Source organism: Sinohyriopsis cumingii, chromosome 2, assembly GCF_028554795.1.
Source record: "Sinohyriopsis cumingii isolate HCF-2022 chromosome 2, ASM2855479v2, whole genome shotgun sequence".
NCBI classification, from domain to species: domain Eukaryota; kingdom Metazoa; phylum Mollusca; class Bivalvia; order Unionida; family Unionidae; genus Sinohyriopsis; species Sinohyriopsis cumingii.
In genome coordinates this window covers 97,450,484-97,470,331 of record NC_142962.1, presented here as the reverse complement: position 1 = coordinate 97,470,331, position 19,848 = coordinate 97,450,484, and the positions used below count along the sequence as shown (strand labels likewise).

At 36.4% G+C, this 19,848-nt stretch overlaps 1 protein-coding gene across 2 annotated transcripts in view; it reads right to left on the bottom strand.

Moving 5' to 3' along the window:
* Positions 1–15,524, bottom strand: part of LOC149805440 (DNA replication complex GINS protein PSF1-like) — a 36,278-nt gene extending 20,754 nt beyond the window's left edge. Inside the window, exons 1-4 of one of the 2 annotated variants that reach the window (XM_089950025.1) lie at positions 15,424–15,524; positions 8,221–8,285; positions 4,866–4,961; positions 1,659–1,749 (exon numbers count right to left, since the gene is read on the bottom strand). In XM_089950025.1, coding sequence (XP_089806151.1) covers positions 1,659–1,749; positions 4,866–4,961; positions 8,221–8,255 — 222 coding nt within the window. In that variant the 5' untranslated portion in view covers positions 8,256–8,285; positions 15,424–15,524. Of the gene's footprint in view, positions 1–1,658; positions 1,750–4,865; positions 4,962–8,220; positions 8,286–11,518; positions 11,632–15,423 lie in introns of those variants that run through there. The other variant, XM_089950024.1, reaches the window with a different exon arrangement.
* Between the last annotated feature and the right edge of the window lie 4,324 nt (positions 15,525–19,848).

Here is a 19,848-nt window from a genome sequence, read left to right as displayed (position 1 = left end):
CAAGTCAGTAATGATTTCACTGTTGACCAGTGATATTAGTCATCAACACCTTGCAATAAAAAACACAACCAAAAGACCTAATGCAAAGAATTATTCCTATCACAAATTTCCCGAGAATTGCATATGTTAAGAAATTAGGGAGGTCCATTTTACAAAACTAATAAATGTTGTCCTAAAGTCTTGTAAATGCTATTATGACATCTGCTCCTAGAAATTGGATAATTACTTGGATTGAAAAGTTTCTTAACACTGAGTTCCGACAATCAACAAATAATCACTAAAATCAAATAAAGGTATAAACGTAGATATAAATACAAACAACATATACCATAGGTCTATTACAGTTATATTCTTAATAACTGTAAGAATAATAAAACTTTCCACAAACAAAAGACCATGAATGTTGACTATTACAATAAGGAATGTGTAATTTTAGGTGACCAATATACAAGCCAAGTTTTCTAAAAATATTCTGGATCTTATAATTTTAGGTGACCATTTGTTAATTCAAAAACTTACGTTCAATTAGCAACTCTTTCATCACTTATAAATTAGCAGTGAAGTACATTCAAATAAATCGCATCTTTTCAACCTTGTTATCTGACAAGATGATCATAGAAGCCAGGTGCTTTATATAAATATTTACAGAGTTAATGTTTTTCAGTCAACATTGCATATCTGCACAGAACAAACAATAAATATAAGCAGCAATACAAAGTAACTGTAATTATAATCATCAAACTGTTATCGTAGTCATAATCATACTCATGGTTTCCAAATAAAGTGTAATTGTAATCATCAGTGCCAAACAACTTGTAATTGTAATCGTAACTGAGCACCTGTAATTGACCTCGTGCCTGTATAAGGTACCCACCATTTAATGGGGAGAGGGGCTGTGATTTTCTTTTGAGCTGAGGTATTTTATATTCTTTTATCTCAAGATTTCAAATAATATAATTAAGGTATGGTGCTATTTTTCCATTGATCAGAGTAAGATATTTTTGCCCAAATATTGACAGGCAGAATATTTCTTTAAAATAGTGTCAAGACCCTGTCTTAGAACATTAAATTGTTGGTCCCTATAACTGCAGAATACCATGGTACATATGACATGTTTAGAAATCCAGCAGTGCAAAAAAAAATTCTGGTACCCAGCTCTAGTATGTATGAACTGATGGTTGTGGACAGACTAATAGATGGACATGTACAATCTAGCATAACTTCAACCATATAGCAATTACTTTTGGTATTTGCACTGAACTTCCTTTGGGATATAGAATGTGCTGCAGGGAATAGTATTTACTGACAGTAAAAGTAATTCTAAAGGTTTATCTTAGAGATGGTGTTAATTGTGTTAGGATTCATTTTCTATACCACAAATGATCATCATTTAACAATGAGTGATGACAGACTAAAGGTCAAACATTCCCACTTTCTATTAACTTTTATTAGTGGTGCATTCTTTTGTTTGAAGTCACCCACTGCAGAACACCAACTTACTTTTACAACACTGCATAGCAAGTGGCATCTGTACTGTAATTTGTCACAATTTATTTGATCTAAAAAAAATTGTGATGGCTAATTATTTGATTTCTAAACCCAAGCAACCAGATGCTGAAAAAATCTATTTATGGAAAATTATTTTATGGTTTACAAACCTCCTGTTCACAAAGATTGTATTTTACTTCTGTTGGTAATACACTCCCAAACTCCCATCTCATTTTTTTTATCTGTTCAATTCTGTTGTACCTGCAAGAAAAGAAACATTCTCATTTTAACTTGGCAATATATTTTAATTTCATTTGAAATATTATGAGAGTTCATTGTCGCCCTAAGCCTAGTGGTTAGTACGTCCACCTCAAATACGGGAGGTTGTGCGTTCAATCCCTGGCCAAGTCATACCAAAGACTTATAAAAAATCCAAATCACACAAACACTCATTGACCCTCTAAATGTATGTAAACGTGTCTCATAGTTTTTCCATTTCAACTACTTTTAAGACATGATTTTTGAGTTTTAAGAAAATGACATATGTACTGCCCTTCTATATATACCAACACCAGAAATAGTGATTGGGCTTGAAATTATAGATCACTTGCCCGTGATGGACAAATTCTCAAAGAGCCCACTTGTCATCACTAACTCATCACTTGCCGCTTTGGGGTCAAAATAAAATGGAAAATAGTGGCAACACTTACTATATTTTCAGTTGATACTAGTGAAAAAAAAAACAAACAAACAAAGAAATGAAATTTTAAAGAAGAGTCCCTGGAATTAATTTATACTCACCTGAGCAAAAGAATCTTCCAGGATTTCCAGGAAGCCTGTTTCTTCCTTTGAACCACTGAGTACCAAAGCAATCTGATATTTCTGAGAAACTCCATCATACCAAACTGGTACCCAAACTATTTTCTTGTGTTTGAGTTAATAGGTATACAAGATACCTAACTGAGGTACCACTGTCACTTAGAACCAATCAATGATCATCATTTAGAGACAACTCCATGCTGATGTGACCAACCATTCAGGACGATTAGTAATAATAACATTTTCAAGGTGGGTGTCATAGTGGTCACTCTGGATGTCAGACCAGCACCACTTTTACTTGCGACCAACTAGATATCTTAATCTGTCTTTCAGCGAAAAGCTCTTGCCAAAATAATCATCAATTCAGATGAAATTGCAGTACCATGATTTTCAAGATGGGTATCATGGAGACCATACTGGAGGTCAAATCAACACCTTTTTCAATCAGGACCAACCAGAGTGCATGAGAAATATTTTAGTGAAAAACACATGTTGATACACCTATATATTCAGGAGGATTAGTAACACTTTTTTAAAGATGGCTGCAATATCAGATTTCAAATTGTCAAGAGTTCCATTTAGGACCAACGAGACATCATAAGAATTCTTTCATTGAAAACCCCATGTTGACATTATTATCTATTATAGAGTACCGTATTTTCCCGCATATATCCCGCGGGTTATACCAGATTTTACAAACCCCGCAGGGGGGTGTGTGGGTTATATAAGGGTGCGGGCTATATCACAAATTTTTTACACGTAATAATATTTCAATATATTGTTTGAAAAACATAACTACATAACTTATATATTGTTCTAGTTTTGTTTTGCTAGGGATGGATATTATGGCTACTACGGCAATTCTCGGGCAGACGTTGGCCAACGGTCGTTCGTGTTCTGACTGACAATTGGTCATAAATTTATATACCCAATACACTCCTCCTTTAAAATCATCGATGCGCTTCTCTGCCGCCATGAGTTTGGTCTTCAGTTTGATGGCAACTGTCGAGACTGGTCGGTTGTTTTCCTGCTGGGCCACGATCCACTGCTTCAGGTCAGCTTCAAGGTGAGGCCATTTTGCTTTAGGTCTGCGACGAGCATGTTTTCGTGGATTCATCTTCTCCAAAGTTCCTTTTTCTTTTCTCCAACCTCGGATTACACTCTCATCAATATCAAATTTTCTGCCTGTGGCTCTATTGCCATGCACTTCAGCATACGCAATGGCAGTTAGCTTGAAGTCGGCTGTGTAAGACTTTTGTTTCGGCATTTTTAAAATTAAACAGAAAGAAATTATTTAAACTCGAATCTACAATTAAAAAGAATACAAGATTACTTAGAAATGTCCGTGTTTATGTAGCCTGTAGTTGAGGCACAGCTCCTATAGACAGCCTACGCGCACAAGCACTGTGTACCGAGCCTGAATACCGGTAGTTAATTGACGTCATGCGAGCTACATTTGAAATTGACAATTGTGGCATTCAGCCTCAGGACCTCACACCATTGCATATCCGGCTCACAAGTACCTGGCTTCAAAATTCAAATCTGCCGGCTGCCAGCCGGAATATAGTGGAGGCAGGGTGACTAACTTGAAGTGATGCAGAGGGATGAATATGGACTGGGGCCGACTGACTTGATAGCGTAAATACAAATTTGCATGTTGGGCAGGTGAGTGAAAATGTAGTAGTTGTAGTATCGTTCGTCATCCACGTGTGAACATTGACGAAAAAAGTTCATCAATCTATGGTTGCGGGTTATACAAAGGTGCGGGTTATGCCAACGATTTTTTACACAAAACCCCAAAACCCGCGGGCTATATGAGGGTGTGGATTATCTGCATCTGCGGGATATATGCGGGAAAATACAGTAATTGCAATGTAAATATTTTCCAGATAACTGCCACACTGGATGTCTGAGGAAAACGATGTGTTTTAAAAGTCTGTAGAGTACAGGAGTAATAATAACAAACTTGTGCGAATCGATGCTGGATGAACAGATGACAAGTGAAAGACCTGCACATACTCTTCTGATCTATGACCTGCGGAGCTAAAAGACTGAAACACAGCAAGCTCACAGATCTATCACAATAATTATATCAAAATCAACACAAAGTTCAGCTTCAAAATTATTGTAAAAAAATAACAAAATGAGAGTACCTTCAAGGAACTGATGCCAAGTGATATCACATTAATAAACTCCTTCAAGCATCTCAATACTTCAACATAATAAACTCACATAATTATCCAATGTACAACAAAGTCTGGTTTGGACTGATTTCTTTACAGTGAGATGAGCTGTTTAGCACATTTCCCAATACTGCAGCCATTCATGTACCCACTGATGACACACAGGACTTGGGTACAACCATTATGCTTTTCATGGGAAAACAACATCTACATCTGTTTCATGCTCAATAATTATATTCGCAAACGCAATAATATTTCTCCAATACAATCTTTATTTAGATAAAATTCTGTTACTTTGATACTTTTGATTACATTTTCAATATCATGAATGCAAGTCAAATTTTATTCCAATTAATGAAATTCAGTTAAACTTACAAATAAGCAAGAAGGCATCTTTTGTTCCTTTCCAATGCAGCATGTCGGACTTGAACACCTGAGAAAAGACCACTCTCACCTGCAACTGTGGCACTTCTGTAAATGAGAGTGTCATGAAGGGTAAATTATGCTTCTACTCTGTGTTTAACAATCATTGTATTAATAGGGCAAGATTACTGACCAAAGATCTCTATGGACATACCACCTTTGGTTGAGGTATGTAGTCCTATTAAACTTACAATGACCATGACCTCTAACCTTTATATCCCCACATCTATGTTTCTTTATTACAGGAAGGTCAAGCCATCCAAAGCCTGGTCAAGGTCTTCCACTAGTACGAAAGTTAATGTATAAAACCCCATTTTGCTTTAAGTCAAATTAACCATAACCACTGACCTTATGCAATTCAGGGATCTGTTAAACTATGGTATTATTCATCCATTTGTTAATTCTTTAGACAAACTTAATTGAACCAAGATTTGTGTTCATAAACAATATAGTACCATGACGGACACATTAACAACAAACCTACATAATGCCACAACAGTTTAATACTTAGCAATACATGCATCAAGTGTGTTTCTTTACAAAACAGTACACAGCACCTGTAATTATTAGAAAGCGAAATTTCAAGAGTCTTCTAGTCCCTCTGAAAAATCCCCATTTTTACACAGAAACATATTTCAGATTTTTTTGGTTTTTACCACTACTTTAGCTAAATTCCAGCGACAGTTAAGCAGTGCTAAAAGAATTTTTTTTTAGACACAAGCACAGGGCTGGAGACTTAAAAAACTCACAAGCCCTGACTGAAATTTCGCAAGCTCGCACTCCAATTTCCACATGCTCAAAATTTCCCCTATTTTAATTTTGTCAGACAACATTGCAATAGCTACAATTCGAACATAAATTCAATAGGGTTCAAGGGGTCTGAAGGTAATGCAAGTGTCATTATATTTCATCACCACACTCACATGGGACTGGATGGTCCTGGTGTTCAAACTTCTCTGCTGGATTATTTTAGTGAATTCTGGTCAGAACCAGGTTTATGTATGTCCATGCGTTGTTTACAGTATGTGCAAAGAATTAAGTCACCTCCACCCTTATCTTTATTTTTTTTTTGGGGGGTGTGCTTCACAAAGTAAAACTCAGTCAACCAGGAGTTCTGGAATTTATTTTTGTTGGGCTTTGATGATAGATAATTGCTTCCTAAATTGGCTTAAAAAATGAACCACATCTGAACACTATTCCGACAAATGAAATGATCATGCTTTGCATTCTATATATGCAGTATAATCCGACTACAAAGAAAGATTGCCACTTTTCACAAACTTGTCAAAAATATAACACATTTGGCTTACACATTCTCATTCAAGGTAATCATATATAATAACTTTTGTTCTTGTACACACATCTAGCATATCTTTTATTTACCTATATTGGCTTGTTCCACTTCCTTTCCTTACCTATGCAAATTAGCAGTGGGTTCACCCACTGCAGTCTTCAAACACATCTCACTAGCTATTGTTAGCCAATTAAGTAATTTGTGAAATTATGGTTTAAACCTGACCTCTTTGCCTTTAATTGCCACTATTTTAATTGCTAAAGGGATGGTTTTACATCAGCTTCAATCACAACTGTTTACATGTAATGAGCATATATACTGAAGGTAATGGTTTTTTATTTTTCTATTTTTGAAGATTACTGAAAATAATGTTTTCTCAAAACACAACCATGTCAGTGGATTTGAGTGTACAAGGTCGTATTTTTAGCATGACACGCCATGCTTCGATTTGATTAAAATCAGATCTCAATTTCACGTAGGACAGTGGTGACCTGATTTAGATTGTGTCGTATTATGGCAGGTATGTCAACATCTTTAAAATACATTTATACACTGCATCAATGCGATCACGGTTTTCTTAGGCCAATTAGATTTTTTCAACAAGCCCAATGGGCATGTGACCTTACTTAGAACACAGGATGGGCCCAATCTGAAATTAGAGGTGGCACGGATTTAAACACTGGTTATGTCAATCGAAACCTGGCTGCATCATTGCAGTCAGAAAATAAGTATACCAGCTGCAATAGTGGGTCAGGACAATATAAATAATTGTCACATGACTATAAATGCAGCTGTAGTGGCAACTAGGGGTATATACACTTCTCACCAACAATATATGGTGGTCAGTTGAATAAATGAGTCAACAAGATCATTTCCCTCTACAAAGATAACAAACCCATCAGGATCCAGGAGTGACTAGTCCACCCTAGCAGAAGGGAAAGTATGCCTACAACATCCTATCAGGCATCACTTTTGATCCACTAAGTTGACAATGAATACAATGAACGTGCGAGGCAAAGTTTCAACTTAAAGAAAACCATCTGTTTTCTTGGAAATGGGTCATATACAGTTGCTATAAATAGAAAATTAGGAAAGTACATGCAGATCATTGATGGACAAATTAGCTATTATGCTATTCTTACACAGCAGTCTTTCTTTTTAGAATATTCTCAAATAATTTTTATGATAAGTGGAATTAAAAATATGATAATATAATGACGAACAACTTTATATTGCTTATTATTATGTTTTGGTTTTTAATGTACCAGAAAAGCATAATTCATATACAGGTGAGCTGAAGCATAATTCAGCAAAAAAAAAAGAGTACCATAATGATTATGTCAAATCATAATAGTTGGCATGTATGCAATGAATGCATAATTTTTGACACATACCAAAATTACTTTGAACAAAAACAAAAAAAACCCAGCAGAGATGTGAAAGATAGACCCCAAAAGAATCCCTTCTCAAGTTTATATATATATATATATATATATATATATATATATATATATATATATGGCCATTCTTATTTGCTGGATTTTGAATGCAATATACACCACTCCCTCGATAACTCATGCCCTGACAACTCGCAAACCCACTTATAACGCGGGATCAGGTATGGATCCCATTTTTTAAACCATAAAATACCCCAGGTTGGTAGGTCATCTGAAACACATTACAATTACCTGCATTAATACAAATATTAATGTAATTAGCTATTACTCAAGTGATGTTTTAAACCTTTTTTGATATCATTGGAATTGCCCAAGTACTTCTTACAAAAGGTATATCAAACACTTTTAACAGTATCAGTAGTAGTATCATGCAAAAACTCTAAAACTTGAAGAAAAGCATCAACCTTTGTTTTGCACCCTTACAGGTGGTATCTCAGGACCATACCTGGGACTGCAAAGATGCAAAAACGTGAGCAATATTTAGGTTCCTGCAACTATATTGTCCATCGTATACTGAACCCAAATGCAATCAGCTCAGACTCGAACCAGTACTTACACGTCCTTCTGGTTCTGCTCACAAAGTACTCTCATTTCCTCCAGAACTTGTCTTACTCTGTCCTCCTGGAACATAATAGCAAATCTGACAAATTAAAAAAATTCAAAGCAGAGAGAGAGAGAGAGAGAAAGAAATTCTTGTGTAAGATAAGCATAGGATTTAATGCCATAATCAAATTTTAAGTTAGCCATTTAGTACCAAGTCAATGTTTGATTGGCTCAGCCATCGTAGAAGTTGAAAATAAATTCTCAGGCCAGTTGATACGGAGGGCACACCAGTCAGAGGACCTAACCCAGGCAAATTTTCATAGTGTCCTAACCAATGTTCCCGCCAAGTTTGACCAAACCTGGCTCAGCCATTCAAAAGAAATCAAAAACAGAATTTCCACCCAGCTGCTATATAATCCACACAGTTGCACATATTGAATAATGTCCCCAATTACTACTTAATGCACCAAAATATTTTATGAAACAAGAAAGTTGCAGACTCAGAAGATGTTATAATCGTGGTTTTAAATAGTAACAAAAAGCAAAAGCACTATTTTACATTGGTTTACACTGCAAAAACATGAATGCATACTTAATATATATCAGAGTAGGATTTTGAAAACAGAACTCCAGGATCAGATTTCTGCAAAAACTGTCATGTACATAAAAAATAAACAGCTCTCTATGATTATCTTATCAGCAATGATCATTTAACTGTTAATCAAAAACTACACCAAGCAGTATATTTTTATGTAATAAAGCTATATGACACTAAATGTCAGCAAACTGAAGCTTGTAATAAGAAAATGGATTCATAATAAGAAAAGTTTTACCTAAGTTCCCATGGTTTCTCATGAATCCTTCCAAGTCTAGAAATGTTCTCAATACTTACACAAACTTGCTGATAAACAAAAATAGGTCCCATATTAATTCAAAAAACAAAATGGTTCCCAAAATCAGCAGTGCACACTTCAACATTTTAATGATGAGTGACAACCAAATGAATGAGAACCGAGTTCCAATTCTAGAAACAGAAGAGATGACCATTACAAGTTTTAATTAAGGTTAAATGTGTAAAATGACAACTCTCATTTACTTCCCAATACTCTGCAATATTGCAAAGACAGTCCATGAAATCTAAGTTCCACATTTAATTTTGTATGCCAAAGGTGTGCCACAGGCAAAAATTTCAAATGCTGGAAAAGATCGGAGGCATAAAAGCAAAGTACTGTAAACTACAAAAATATAAGTGATGTGGCACTTTTCACACATGTGATCAATAACAATCAAGGGAACATAAAAATCAACAACAAAAATTTGGTAGATAAAGAAATAAAATTAGACATAGTTACCACCAACCTTTTTACAAACACCAAATTTAACATTTGGCCTGAATGACTCCAATTTTCTGTTGTAAGTGATCACAAATTAAACTGCTGATGAGAGGAAGAAGGCTTTAATTTACTTGCCTAGACAGTTGGCACCAGCTACCATACAGAAAATGCTGTTGCATGATTGTAACTTATATTTCTTTTCAGTGCAGGGCCTGATTTCTTATTTTCATGAAAATTTTCTCATGTTTGAAATGTAAATAACTCTTACAAGAGAGTTCAAAAATCAATCATTGTTGGTCCTTGCACGCACCATCATTCAGATCCAACCCTGGGAAGCAGGATTACACAGATTTACTGTGTACAAGAGTTCTTATTGCTTAAATTTATCATAACCAATGAAACTGTCTAATTCTCAAATGGAATGAAACCATGCTAAAACATTAATTGAAAACATGGTCAAAAGATATGAAAATTTGCCCTACTTTTTAATTAGTGAGTCTAATTCATTACTGTCCTTCACAATTCCCATATCTTATGACATCCAGAGTGACATCATCTATAATGTCACTGTGGTCATATATGGACATTAACTCATCAACTTTAATTGCTGTTTTAATTATATTTAGTTTGCATAACATGCACTTTTTCACCTATTTTTTTTCCAGTCGGAGTACATGTTTTATACAAGAACCAAAAGAAAATTTTCCTTGTAGATGTGATGGAAGAATGAAATATTAAATCCATTGCACGTTGCATTGCAACTAACAATTTTACCTGTACTAGACTTATTAAAGAAATAAATAATGCTTACAAATATTGATTATCCTGGGTTTTTTTTATTGCTTACATTAATAAACTCATTTCATCTCAAATCACTGTACATGTATGTAAAAATGGGTAACTTACTGTTCTAAAGCTGTGCAAAATACTGCATTGAACCTGAATGTTGATTACAGCACATGTAATGAAAATGTTGAGACTTACATAACTTTTGATGAAATATAGTATCAAAAAAATGTATATTTTAAACAAATTGTTTCGTAGTTACTACACAAGATACACACTACATTACACATAAAAAAAATACTAAAGGGTGCAAGGGAGACCACTGTATATCATAGTAAATATAGTTACAATAAATAAATAAAATCTGGATCAAATACGTCAACAGTTCGATACAAGTGAAAATTAAATAGCATAATACTGTAAACATCAAAGATTAAAGGATTTGCTATTTTTTCCGGGGGGGGGGGGGGGGGGGGGGCTTCTGTCCTGGAATTGTTCTATATCAATCTTTCTTGTAAGTTGCACGTCTCAAGTTTGCAGTTCCATGCAGAAATTTTCTCGAATTTACTGACCTGTATAAATACATATGACGCAGTCAACAGTAGCTCGTATAATTGCTAATAATTGCTCGTATAATTGCTAATAATTCGTTTTAATTCGTATTAATATGTAAAGTACATATATTAAATGCACAAAATAAATGTGATTGCGAACAATGATTCCAACAACGGGCGTTACATACTGCTTGGATCGACACCTAGTACAGTCAATAACCGACTGAAATCAACTCTTTGTTAATATGAGTGTGTGTTGGGCCAATGTCACACTCGTGAAAGCCCTTCATTCAGGTCGTTAGAGACAAACTGTACTGTACAGTATAGTCTACGACATGACGTCTAAATTAGAAGTGCTCCTTGGGCACATAAACGCCTGGGGGATGTGGCATTAATTCCTTCCCCCAGGAACATTTAGCATCCCACTTTGCGGGAATAAACCGTTGCACATACCCTTTTGGGCGCACGCGACGTAAATCTAAGTAATCAATCAATCAACAACGATTCGAGCTCCAACGCACCCCCACCCCCATTGTAAAATTATGTCGGCAACCATTGGCACGTATCTATTACTCGACAACTGTAGGCATGTATCTATCAATTGCAGCAAACAAAAATAAAAATGAAATAATTTTACATTGTACGGCGGCAAAGATCCATCAATCGATCTCTCAAGCTCTCGAATAAGCTCTAATGCTTTTTCTGCCAACATCTTGTTTACATTTTCCCCGCGTTATTCGTCGGTATCATTTACTGCACTTTGATTGGTCAAAAATATCCAATCTAATTTCAGTGACATTGGCGTGTCTGCTGCAGGCATGTGACATGAAAATTTATTAAGTTTGTTAGGTGTTAATAATAGGGATAAAGATTACATTTTGTGTCTGGTTTTTTTCTACCCATTTTAATTATTTATAGTAGTAGTAGATGTTGTTGCTGCTACTATTATAATACCGTGTAATAGTTTTTTGGGGGGTTCCTGCGTAGTAAGTGTTATTTCCTAATTGCTTATGCCTCAAAAGGACAGAAAATGGCTATTTTTAGCCACAAACTTTGCTTTGGTGACCAGGACAGTGATATTTTGAAAATTGCCTATTTTCGAGAACATTCTAGATAAATTCAGTGCTGAGTAAACTCGAAGTAACTTCTAGAACTTTCCAGTAATATAAATAGTAGTATAAATAAAGGGTCCTTAAGCAATTACCCAAATCCACGAGCACACCAGAGGAAAGGAATAATCAAGCCACCAAATCAAATAGGTACTCTACAAATGTTGTCCTTCGATTTACTAGTGAATTTGCTAATAGCATTGTACAAAATACAAAGAATGATCATGTCCCAATCAACATGACTCATCAAGTGCTAACCAAATTAATAAACAAATTCTTTCCCAATCAAAACTCGAGATCATAGTAAACCATACCCAAATCATAACAATAGTAAATATCAATAATCAATATGTATTCCAATCAACGTAAATGTTTGATATTGTGGCAGTGGAACTGCCGCGGGATCATTAAGAATATGCCAGAGCTAATCAAAAAAAAAAAAAAAAAAAAAAAAAAATCCGACAGACCTAAACCTGACATTATCTGCTCACAAGAAACCCATCTAACTCGGGCCTCTAAGACCACCCTTAAAATTCCAGGATACTCAACTGTATATACTAAAAATAGAACAGACGGTAAATTAAAAGGGGGGGGGGGGAACCTATATTATTGACTCACTTCCAAACCCATCAGAAGTTACTCCAGATCAAAACTAAGACGCACCTGAACAAACAGAAATTCAAACCATCATGATTAACACTGGCCAGCATACTATAAAACTACTAAACGTATATGACCAAAGGGGAGATAATCCAATAGCAATTACGAAAATGACCACTGACAAAGAGGAAAATCTTATCATATGCGGGGATTTTAACACCCATAGCATAAGGTGGGGAGGAATAACGCAAAACCTAAGGAGAAAACTACTTAAACAATGGACAACCGAATCCAATCTAGTTAACCGTAACAATGGAGGAGGAACAAGATTAGACCCATCAAAGGTGCACTATCAGCAATCGACCTCACCATAGTCAGTCCTAAATTGGCCCAAATCTCAGAATGGGAAATTGATCAAAGCAGCACCCTTGGAAGCGATCACTTCCCTATCCTACTCACCCTCAATATAATGACACAAACACTCCCAACTAACAACATACCAAGGTAGAGGTGTGACAAAGCCGAATGGGATAAATTCAACATCGCCCTCTCTACAATAACTCTAGCAGATCCTTGTTATGATAACATTGATCAATACAATCTAAATGTAATGAATGCCCTAACTGAGGCAGCTAAAATAAGTATGCTTAGAACAGGAGGACAACAACTTAGACCCACTTTCTCATGGTGAAATGAAGAATGTAAAGTAGCGCCAAAAAAAATATTTAAAAAAAAGCCCCTTAATCGATTTAAACACACAGGAAACTCCAATGACTTTAGGATTTACAAAAATGGGGAAAAAGAAATGAAAAGAATAATCCAAAATGCAAAAGAAAAATCCTGGCAAGCCTTCTGCTCTAACATAAACTTCAAAACCAATGCAATACGGTATGGGACAAGATAAAAGCAATAAAGGGGAAAAGCAAGCAACCAACTCTCAAATTGACTGGAAATCTAACCAACAAAGAAAAGGGAAACTTTTTGGCATTACACTTTGCAAGCATGAGCAGCAACTCCAACCATACCCAAAAATTCCAAGAGCACCACCAAAATTTAGAACAAAAGTATCCAAACCTCTTCTCCGACTTAGGATCCAAACAATCTAAATTAAATGAGGACTTCACAATAGTAGAATGGATAGCTGCACTTGCTAAGAAAAAGGCAACCTCACCCGGAGAAGACCAATTTGGCTATGAAATGTACAAACACATCCCAGACAACATAACCGAAATCATACTAGATTTACTTAATAATAGCTGGCAGAAGGGCCAACTAATCAAAAGTTGGAAAAAAAGCTATCGTCATTCCAATACCCAAACCTGGCAAAAACCCAAACGACATCAGTGCATATAGACCCATATCTGTAACTGATAACATATGCAAAATAATGGAAACAATGATTAATGACAGACTAAAATGCCATCTAGAAAGCAACAACTACATTGCAGAAACACAAAGCGGCTTTCGCAACAAAAGATCCACCCTGGACCAATTGTTCACACTCAAAGCAAGCATCAAGCTAGCATTTAATGCAGAACGCAAATGCAATAGACATCTAATCGCAGTATTTCTCGATCTAAAAAAAGCATTTGATTAGGTCTGAACAAAAGGTCTTATTGCGAAACTTATTCTCTACAAAATAACTGGCCACATACATAACTGGATAGCAGACTTCCTAACAGATCGGAAGATACTGACAAAAGTAGAGGATCAATACTCAGATATACCTTTAAAACGGTACCCCACAAGGTAGCGTGCTTAGCCCCACTTTATTCAACATCATGGTAAACAACCTTGACACTATAGTTAACAAAAATAAGGTAGATCTATCCCAATTTGCTGACGATAGTGGGATTAAGAAAGCAAGCAATCCAAACAGCAAAACAGTCATAGGGCAAATACAAGATAGTCTTAACCTAATTGGTCGGTGGGCAGATAAATGGGGTTTTTAACTATCCAACACTAAAACAGAAGCCATGTTCTCATCACACAACAGAAATACCACAGAATACCCTAAACTGCACATACAGGGGAAAATAATAAAATTTGTCAAAATAGCCAAATTCCTAGGAATGTTCCTTGACAAAAACCTAACATGGAAACACCACGTTAAAGAGTTTATCCAACAATGTACAGCTGATCTTAGTCTATTAAGAAACCTCAAGGGAACTACATGAGGGGCCAACCAACAAACGCTTTTAACACTATAGAAGGCACTTATAAGAGCAAAAATAGATTACGGATGCCAAGTCTATGCATAAGCTAACCAGACATAACTTAATAAACTAGATTCCGTATAACATATGGCACTAATCATTTGCACTGGAGCACTAAACTCAACCTCCCTAGAAGAGCTCCAAAATACTGGCAGGAGAACTACCACTGCAACTAAAAAGAAACGAAAGCATATTAAGATATGCCGCACGAGTTTCAATCCACAAAATAAGCGACCCCACCAGGAAAATTATCCAACAAAGTAATATCCCTATCATTAAAAAAACTGAAACCACAACCACCCGATGCACACAAAAAAAATCATAAACTAACTAAAGATCTTATCCTACCCACTCTACAAGCTGAACAATGCAGTTACCCCGACCCAACACCATGGATGGGAGGTAACCCTAATTGTAACACAATACTGTAGCCCTTACTTATGGCAACAAACAAGACCAGGTACATGATATAAGGACAAAAATATTAGCCGAGCTTGAAGAAAAATACATAGGGTACACCAAGATATTCATCGATGGCTCAAAAATTACTAAACCATACAAAACTGCTGCGGCAATAGTAATCCCTGAAACCAACACAGAATTCGGAGCTAGATTACCCGACACCTGCTCCATTTACACAGCCGAATTCTGGGCCATTATTGAAGCTCTAAAATGTATCCAACTAACAAACACTAGACAAGCAGATATCATTAGCGACTCCCTTAGCATCATCAACTCGATTAAATCAAACCACTCTATCACAAGAAGCAACTTCCTGAAGGAAACCAACCACTTAATTAAACAACTGCTAAATAACAAACATATAAAAGAGTTCATGTGGTTGCCCTCCCATATCGGGGACTAGCAGGTAACGATAAAGCAGACCAAGTAGCTAAACAATATCTCCATGAACCCGACTCCATAGCATTATACTACAGCGTCCAAGAATCGTATAGCATCATCAGAATTAAAATCGACAGTAAGTGGCAACAACAATGGGATAGCAGCAAAAAGAGACTCAAGCTATACTCCATACTAAATAAGGTCGCAAGACATACCAACCCACCACAACTTGTTAGAAGTCAGGATCATAAACTTATCAATAGGATACTAATAGGTAAAACTAAATTAGCCAGCAGCTTTGGGAAATATTTGACAATCAACATAAGCTCAAATGGCAAATGACCACACTGTCCATTCCAATAAGATTTAGAACATGTTTTAACACCTGCCATAAGTATGGAACCCAAAGAACTAGGTTTAAGACTAAACAACATAAAATATGGTCCTTTACCGACCTATCCAGATTTCCTCAAAGAACAAAACTTAGATACGGGCATTACTTACAAAAATATTATAAACTTCCTCACTGACATTGGGGGAAAAAAAAATTTTTTATAGAAAAAGTGTATGACCCGATAAACAATAAATAAATTACCATTCAATTAATTACAACTAGGGGACAGGATAACAAACTAAATGTAAGGAACAAGACCAGATGTCTTTGACATGTCTTAGTGACCCAAGTATTCGGCAAAGATATCTAACTTATCAAAATAGATTTACCCTGAAAATAACATCACATAAATAATGCTATCCACAAGCTAGGATAATATTCAAAACAGAATAAGTCCAAACCTACCATAACTAGTAGACAGGCTAACAAACTTCAAATTAGGGAATAAATAAGAACAGATGTCTTTGACAAGTCTTAGCGACCCGAGTATTCGACAAAGATATATGTCTTATCAAAATAGATTTAGCCTGAAAATAACATCACATAAATAATGCTATCCACAAGCTAGGATAATATTCAAAACAGAATAAGTCCAAACCTACCATAACTAGTAGACAGGCTAACAAACTTCAAATTAGGGAATAAATAAGAACAGATGTCTTTGACAAGTCTTAGCGACCCGAGTATTAGGCAAAGATATCTGTCTTAACAAAATAGATTTAGCATGAAAATAAAATAACATCACATAAATAAAACAAAATAGGAACAATTATCATAACTAGTAGACAGGCTAATAAACTTAAAATTAGGGAATAAATAAGAACAGATGTCTTTGACATGTCTTAGCAACCCGAGTATTCAGCAAAGATGTATGTCTTAATCAAATAGACTTAGCCTGAAAATAAAATAACAACATACTAATAGCTTCATCCAAAAAACTAGGAAAAATAAATCAAACATAAAGATAGATTAGCAAGTACTTAGCCCAGCCCTAAACCCACACATATAGAAACAAATAAACTGCAATAACCCTTAATCTAATTTTTTAAATAAATTTTGTCTTCTTTCTTTCTTTAAAAATTTTTTTTATTATTTTTCTAGGGCGCGACAATCCTACAACATAAAATTAATAACATTAACATCTTTTCCTGCCGCAAGGTGACCGCAGATTATCTGAAGTACAACAAACGCAACTGCACTAAGGCACAGCCTCTCCTCAAGGCACTAAAAACAATTAGAACACCTAGATAAGACCCCAAAAACTAGAATATATCAGGTGGTCTAAAAAGCCCAAAACCATCAGGCCCCGCTGCATAAGGCGGCTAAGTCTATCAAGATAGGATAACTTACTATAAACCCAAAATTAACACCTATAAGGTGGTCCAAACCCCAAGGACCATCAGGCCTGAGTAGTGAAGTGGGTCACCCTAGCCTCAATGGGAATTAGCATTACAGGACCCCCCCTGGGTCACTCTAGCCTCAATGGAAATTAAACATGGGGAAAAAATCATGGGTCACTCTAGCCTCAAGGGGAATTTAACATGGGAAAAAGTCTTGGGTCACTCTAGTCTCAAGGGGAATTGAACATGGGGAAAAAGTCTTGGGTCACTCTAGCCTCAAGGGGAATTGAAAATAGAACAGGGTCGGGACCCTATTTTTATAGGGTGCCGACCTGAGGGGTCTATGAAAAGGGAACAGGTGAAAATTGAAATAGGGAGGATTCTCTATTTTTTTTTTAAAAAGTAAAAAAAAAAAAAGGGTAGGCAATTGAAAGTCAATCTCTTTTCGAGACCTATGAGTGGCCCTGAAAAGGGCCTTTGGATTTATGTTAATATGCCCTTAACATAAAGGGCATCTGCGGCATCTTCTTGTCCTCAAGCTGCGTCTTACTGCATAGCCATAAATCAGAGTCCTCTTGAGGCATAATTGTCTTTCCACATATACTCTTCGTATCCACAGACTGGTGTCTGACTTGTGGACAACTGTCCACTTGGATCGGACATACATTAGCATGTCCGTCCTAAGCATCACTGAAGAAACAAGGGTGGATGATTCGACTGTGGTCCACATCTTGAGGCGCCGAGAACAGGTGAATCAATGCAGTGAACTGCCCTTATTTATAGGTAGAGGAAGGATTGAAACGGATTGAGTTCATTGACCAATCCAAACACGCGTTACAAAATTCAGTCAGCCCACGTCCAATCGGAAGAGAGCAGTCTGTGACGTCAAGTGGTCTATATAGATTCGCTAGCGCCTGTGTGTAGGCAATCCATGTGACAGTTTTTTCAACATGACGGAAACTCAGAAAACGATCCATTGGGATGCACCAGCAGTGGAGACCGCCCAAGGGAACCCGGACTTACTTTCAGAAGAGGTGAACTGGGATTTTGTGGATTTTCTTACCTCGCAAGAATTTGTTCCGGAACCTTCGTCTCCTTCATTACCGCACGTGGAGAATTTTAGACAGAGACAGAAAGAAGAATTGGAGAAATTTATACAACAGCAAAAGGAAGCGGAACAAGCTTTTCTCCTACAGCAACAACAGCAAGAAGAAGAGGTAAGAAAAAAACAGCAACAAGAAGAAGCAGCAGCAAAGAAACAAGGGTGTGAAAATCAAACGGTCACGGTACTGTTAGACATTTTAGCGGCGTTAAGAAGTCTGAAACAAATGTATCAGACTTCTTTATTACGACCGAAGAGAATACGACCTTCCCGAGCAAAACACGCCAACTCTGTGACTAAGTCTACCGTACCACCCTTAGTGATTTCAACCAAATCATCATCATCAACAGTACGCAGTCCAGCAGCAGGCCTTGGCCGTGGCAAAGGCTTAAGGCAGTTAAAGTTGATTGCTTAAGCTCACCCCTACACCCAAAACCAAAGGCCCTTTTCAGGGCCACCCACGTGTCTCGAAAACAGATAGACTTTCAATTGCCAACATCCATTCAAACTAAAAAACAACCCATTTTACCCCTATAGTACGCGTGTATGAGTGTGTGTGAGTGTACGTTCTTATTTTAAAATCAAAACCCAAAGACACTTACCTTTTTTACCTAATTTATTCTTTTATCAATAGTTACAATTCAATTCACAATTCACAACCCAATAACTTTAAAAACTTCATACACTACTTCAGTTTCTTTGTTTAGTCTCTCTTTTTTTTTCAATTTCTTCACCGTCACAGTCTTTTCCTCCTCTTCCTCCTCACTTACTTCCCTTCTTCTTTTCTTCTCCTCTTTCTTTTTTTTTTTTCACATGTCTGCTTTCTTCCTCTTCTTCTTCTTCTTTCTCTGAAGAATCCCTCTCTTCTTCTGACTCCTCTTGTTTCTTTTTTGGGCAATCTGGGGACCAATGTCCTTTTTCTTGACAATAATAACAGGTATCTTGACTTTTGTCTTTTCTAACCCCTTTTTTCTTTTTTGACGGTCTGGACACTCTGAAGACCAATGCCCTTTCTTCTGACAGATATAGCAAGTATCTTGACTTTTATCTCGAAAGGAAGGAGAGTAGTCCGTCGGCTGGTCTGAAGAGAATTTTCTAATGACCCCTCGCAAAGCTCTGATGAAACGTTCCATCTGGGTAGTCTCTTCCATCGTTGTGCTCGGTTTGAGAGTGAAATGAATAGTGAAAGGACAAGACACACGCCCTTTTATATACGCTGGTCTGTCACGACTATAAATTAGTCCATGGTGTTTAAACTTGAGTCATTTGACGTTTTCACTCAAGATGAAACGATCCAATTCATTTAAGAAGAAAGAAGAAGAAAGTAAGAGGCAGAAACGTGATCTATCGCCTCGTACCAGGG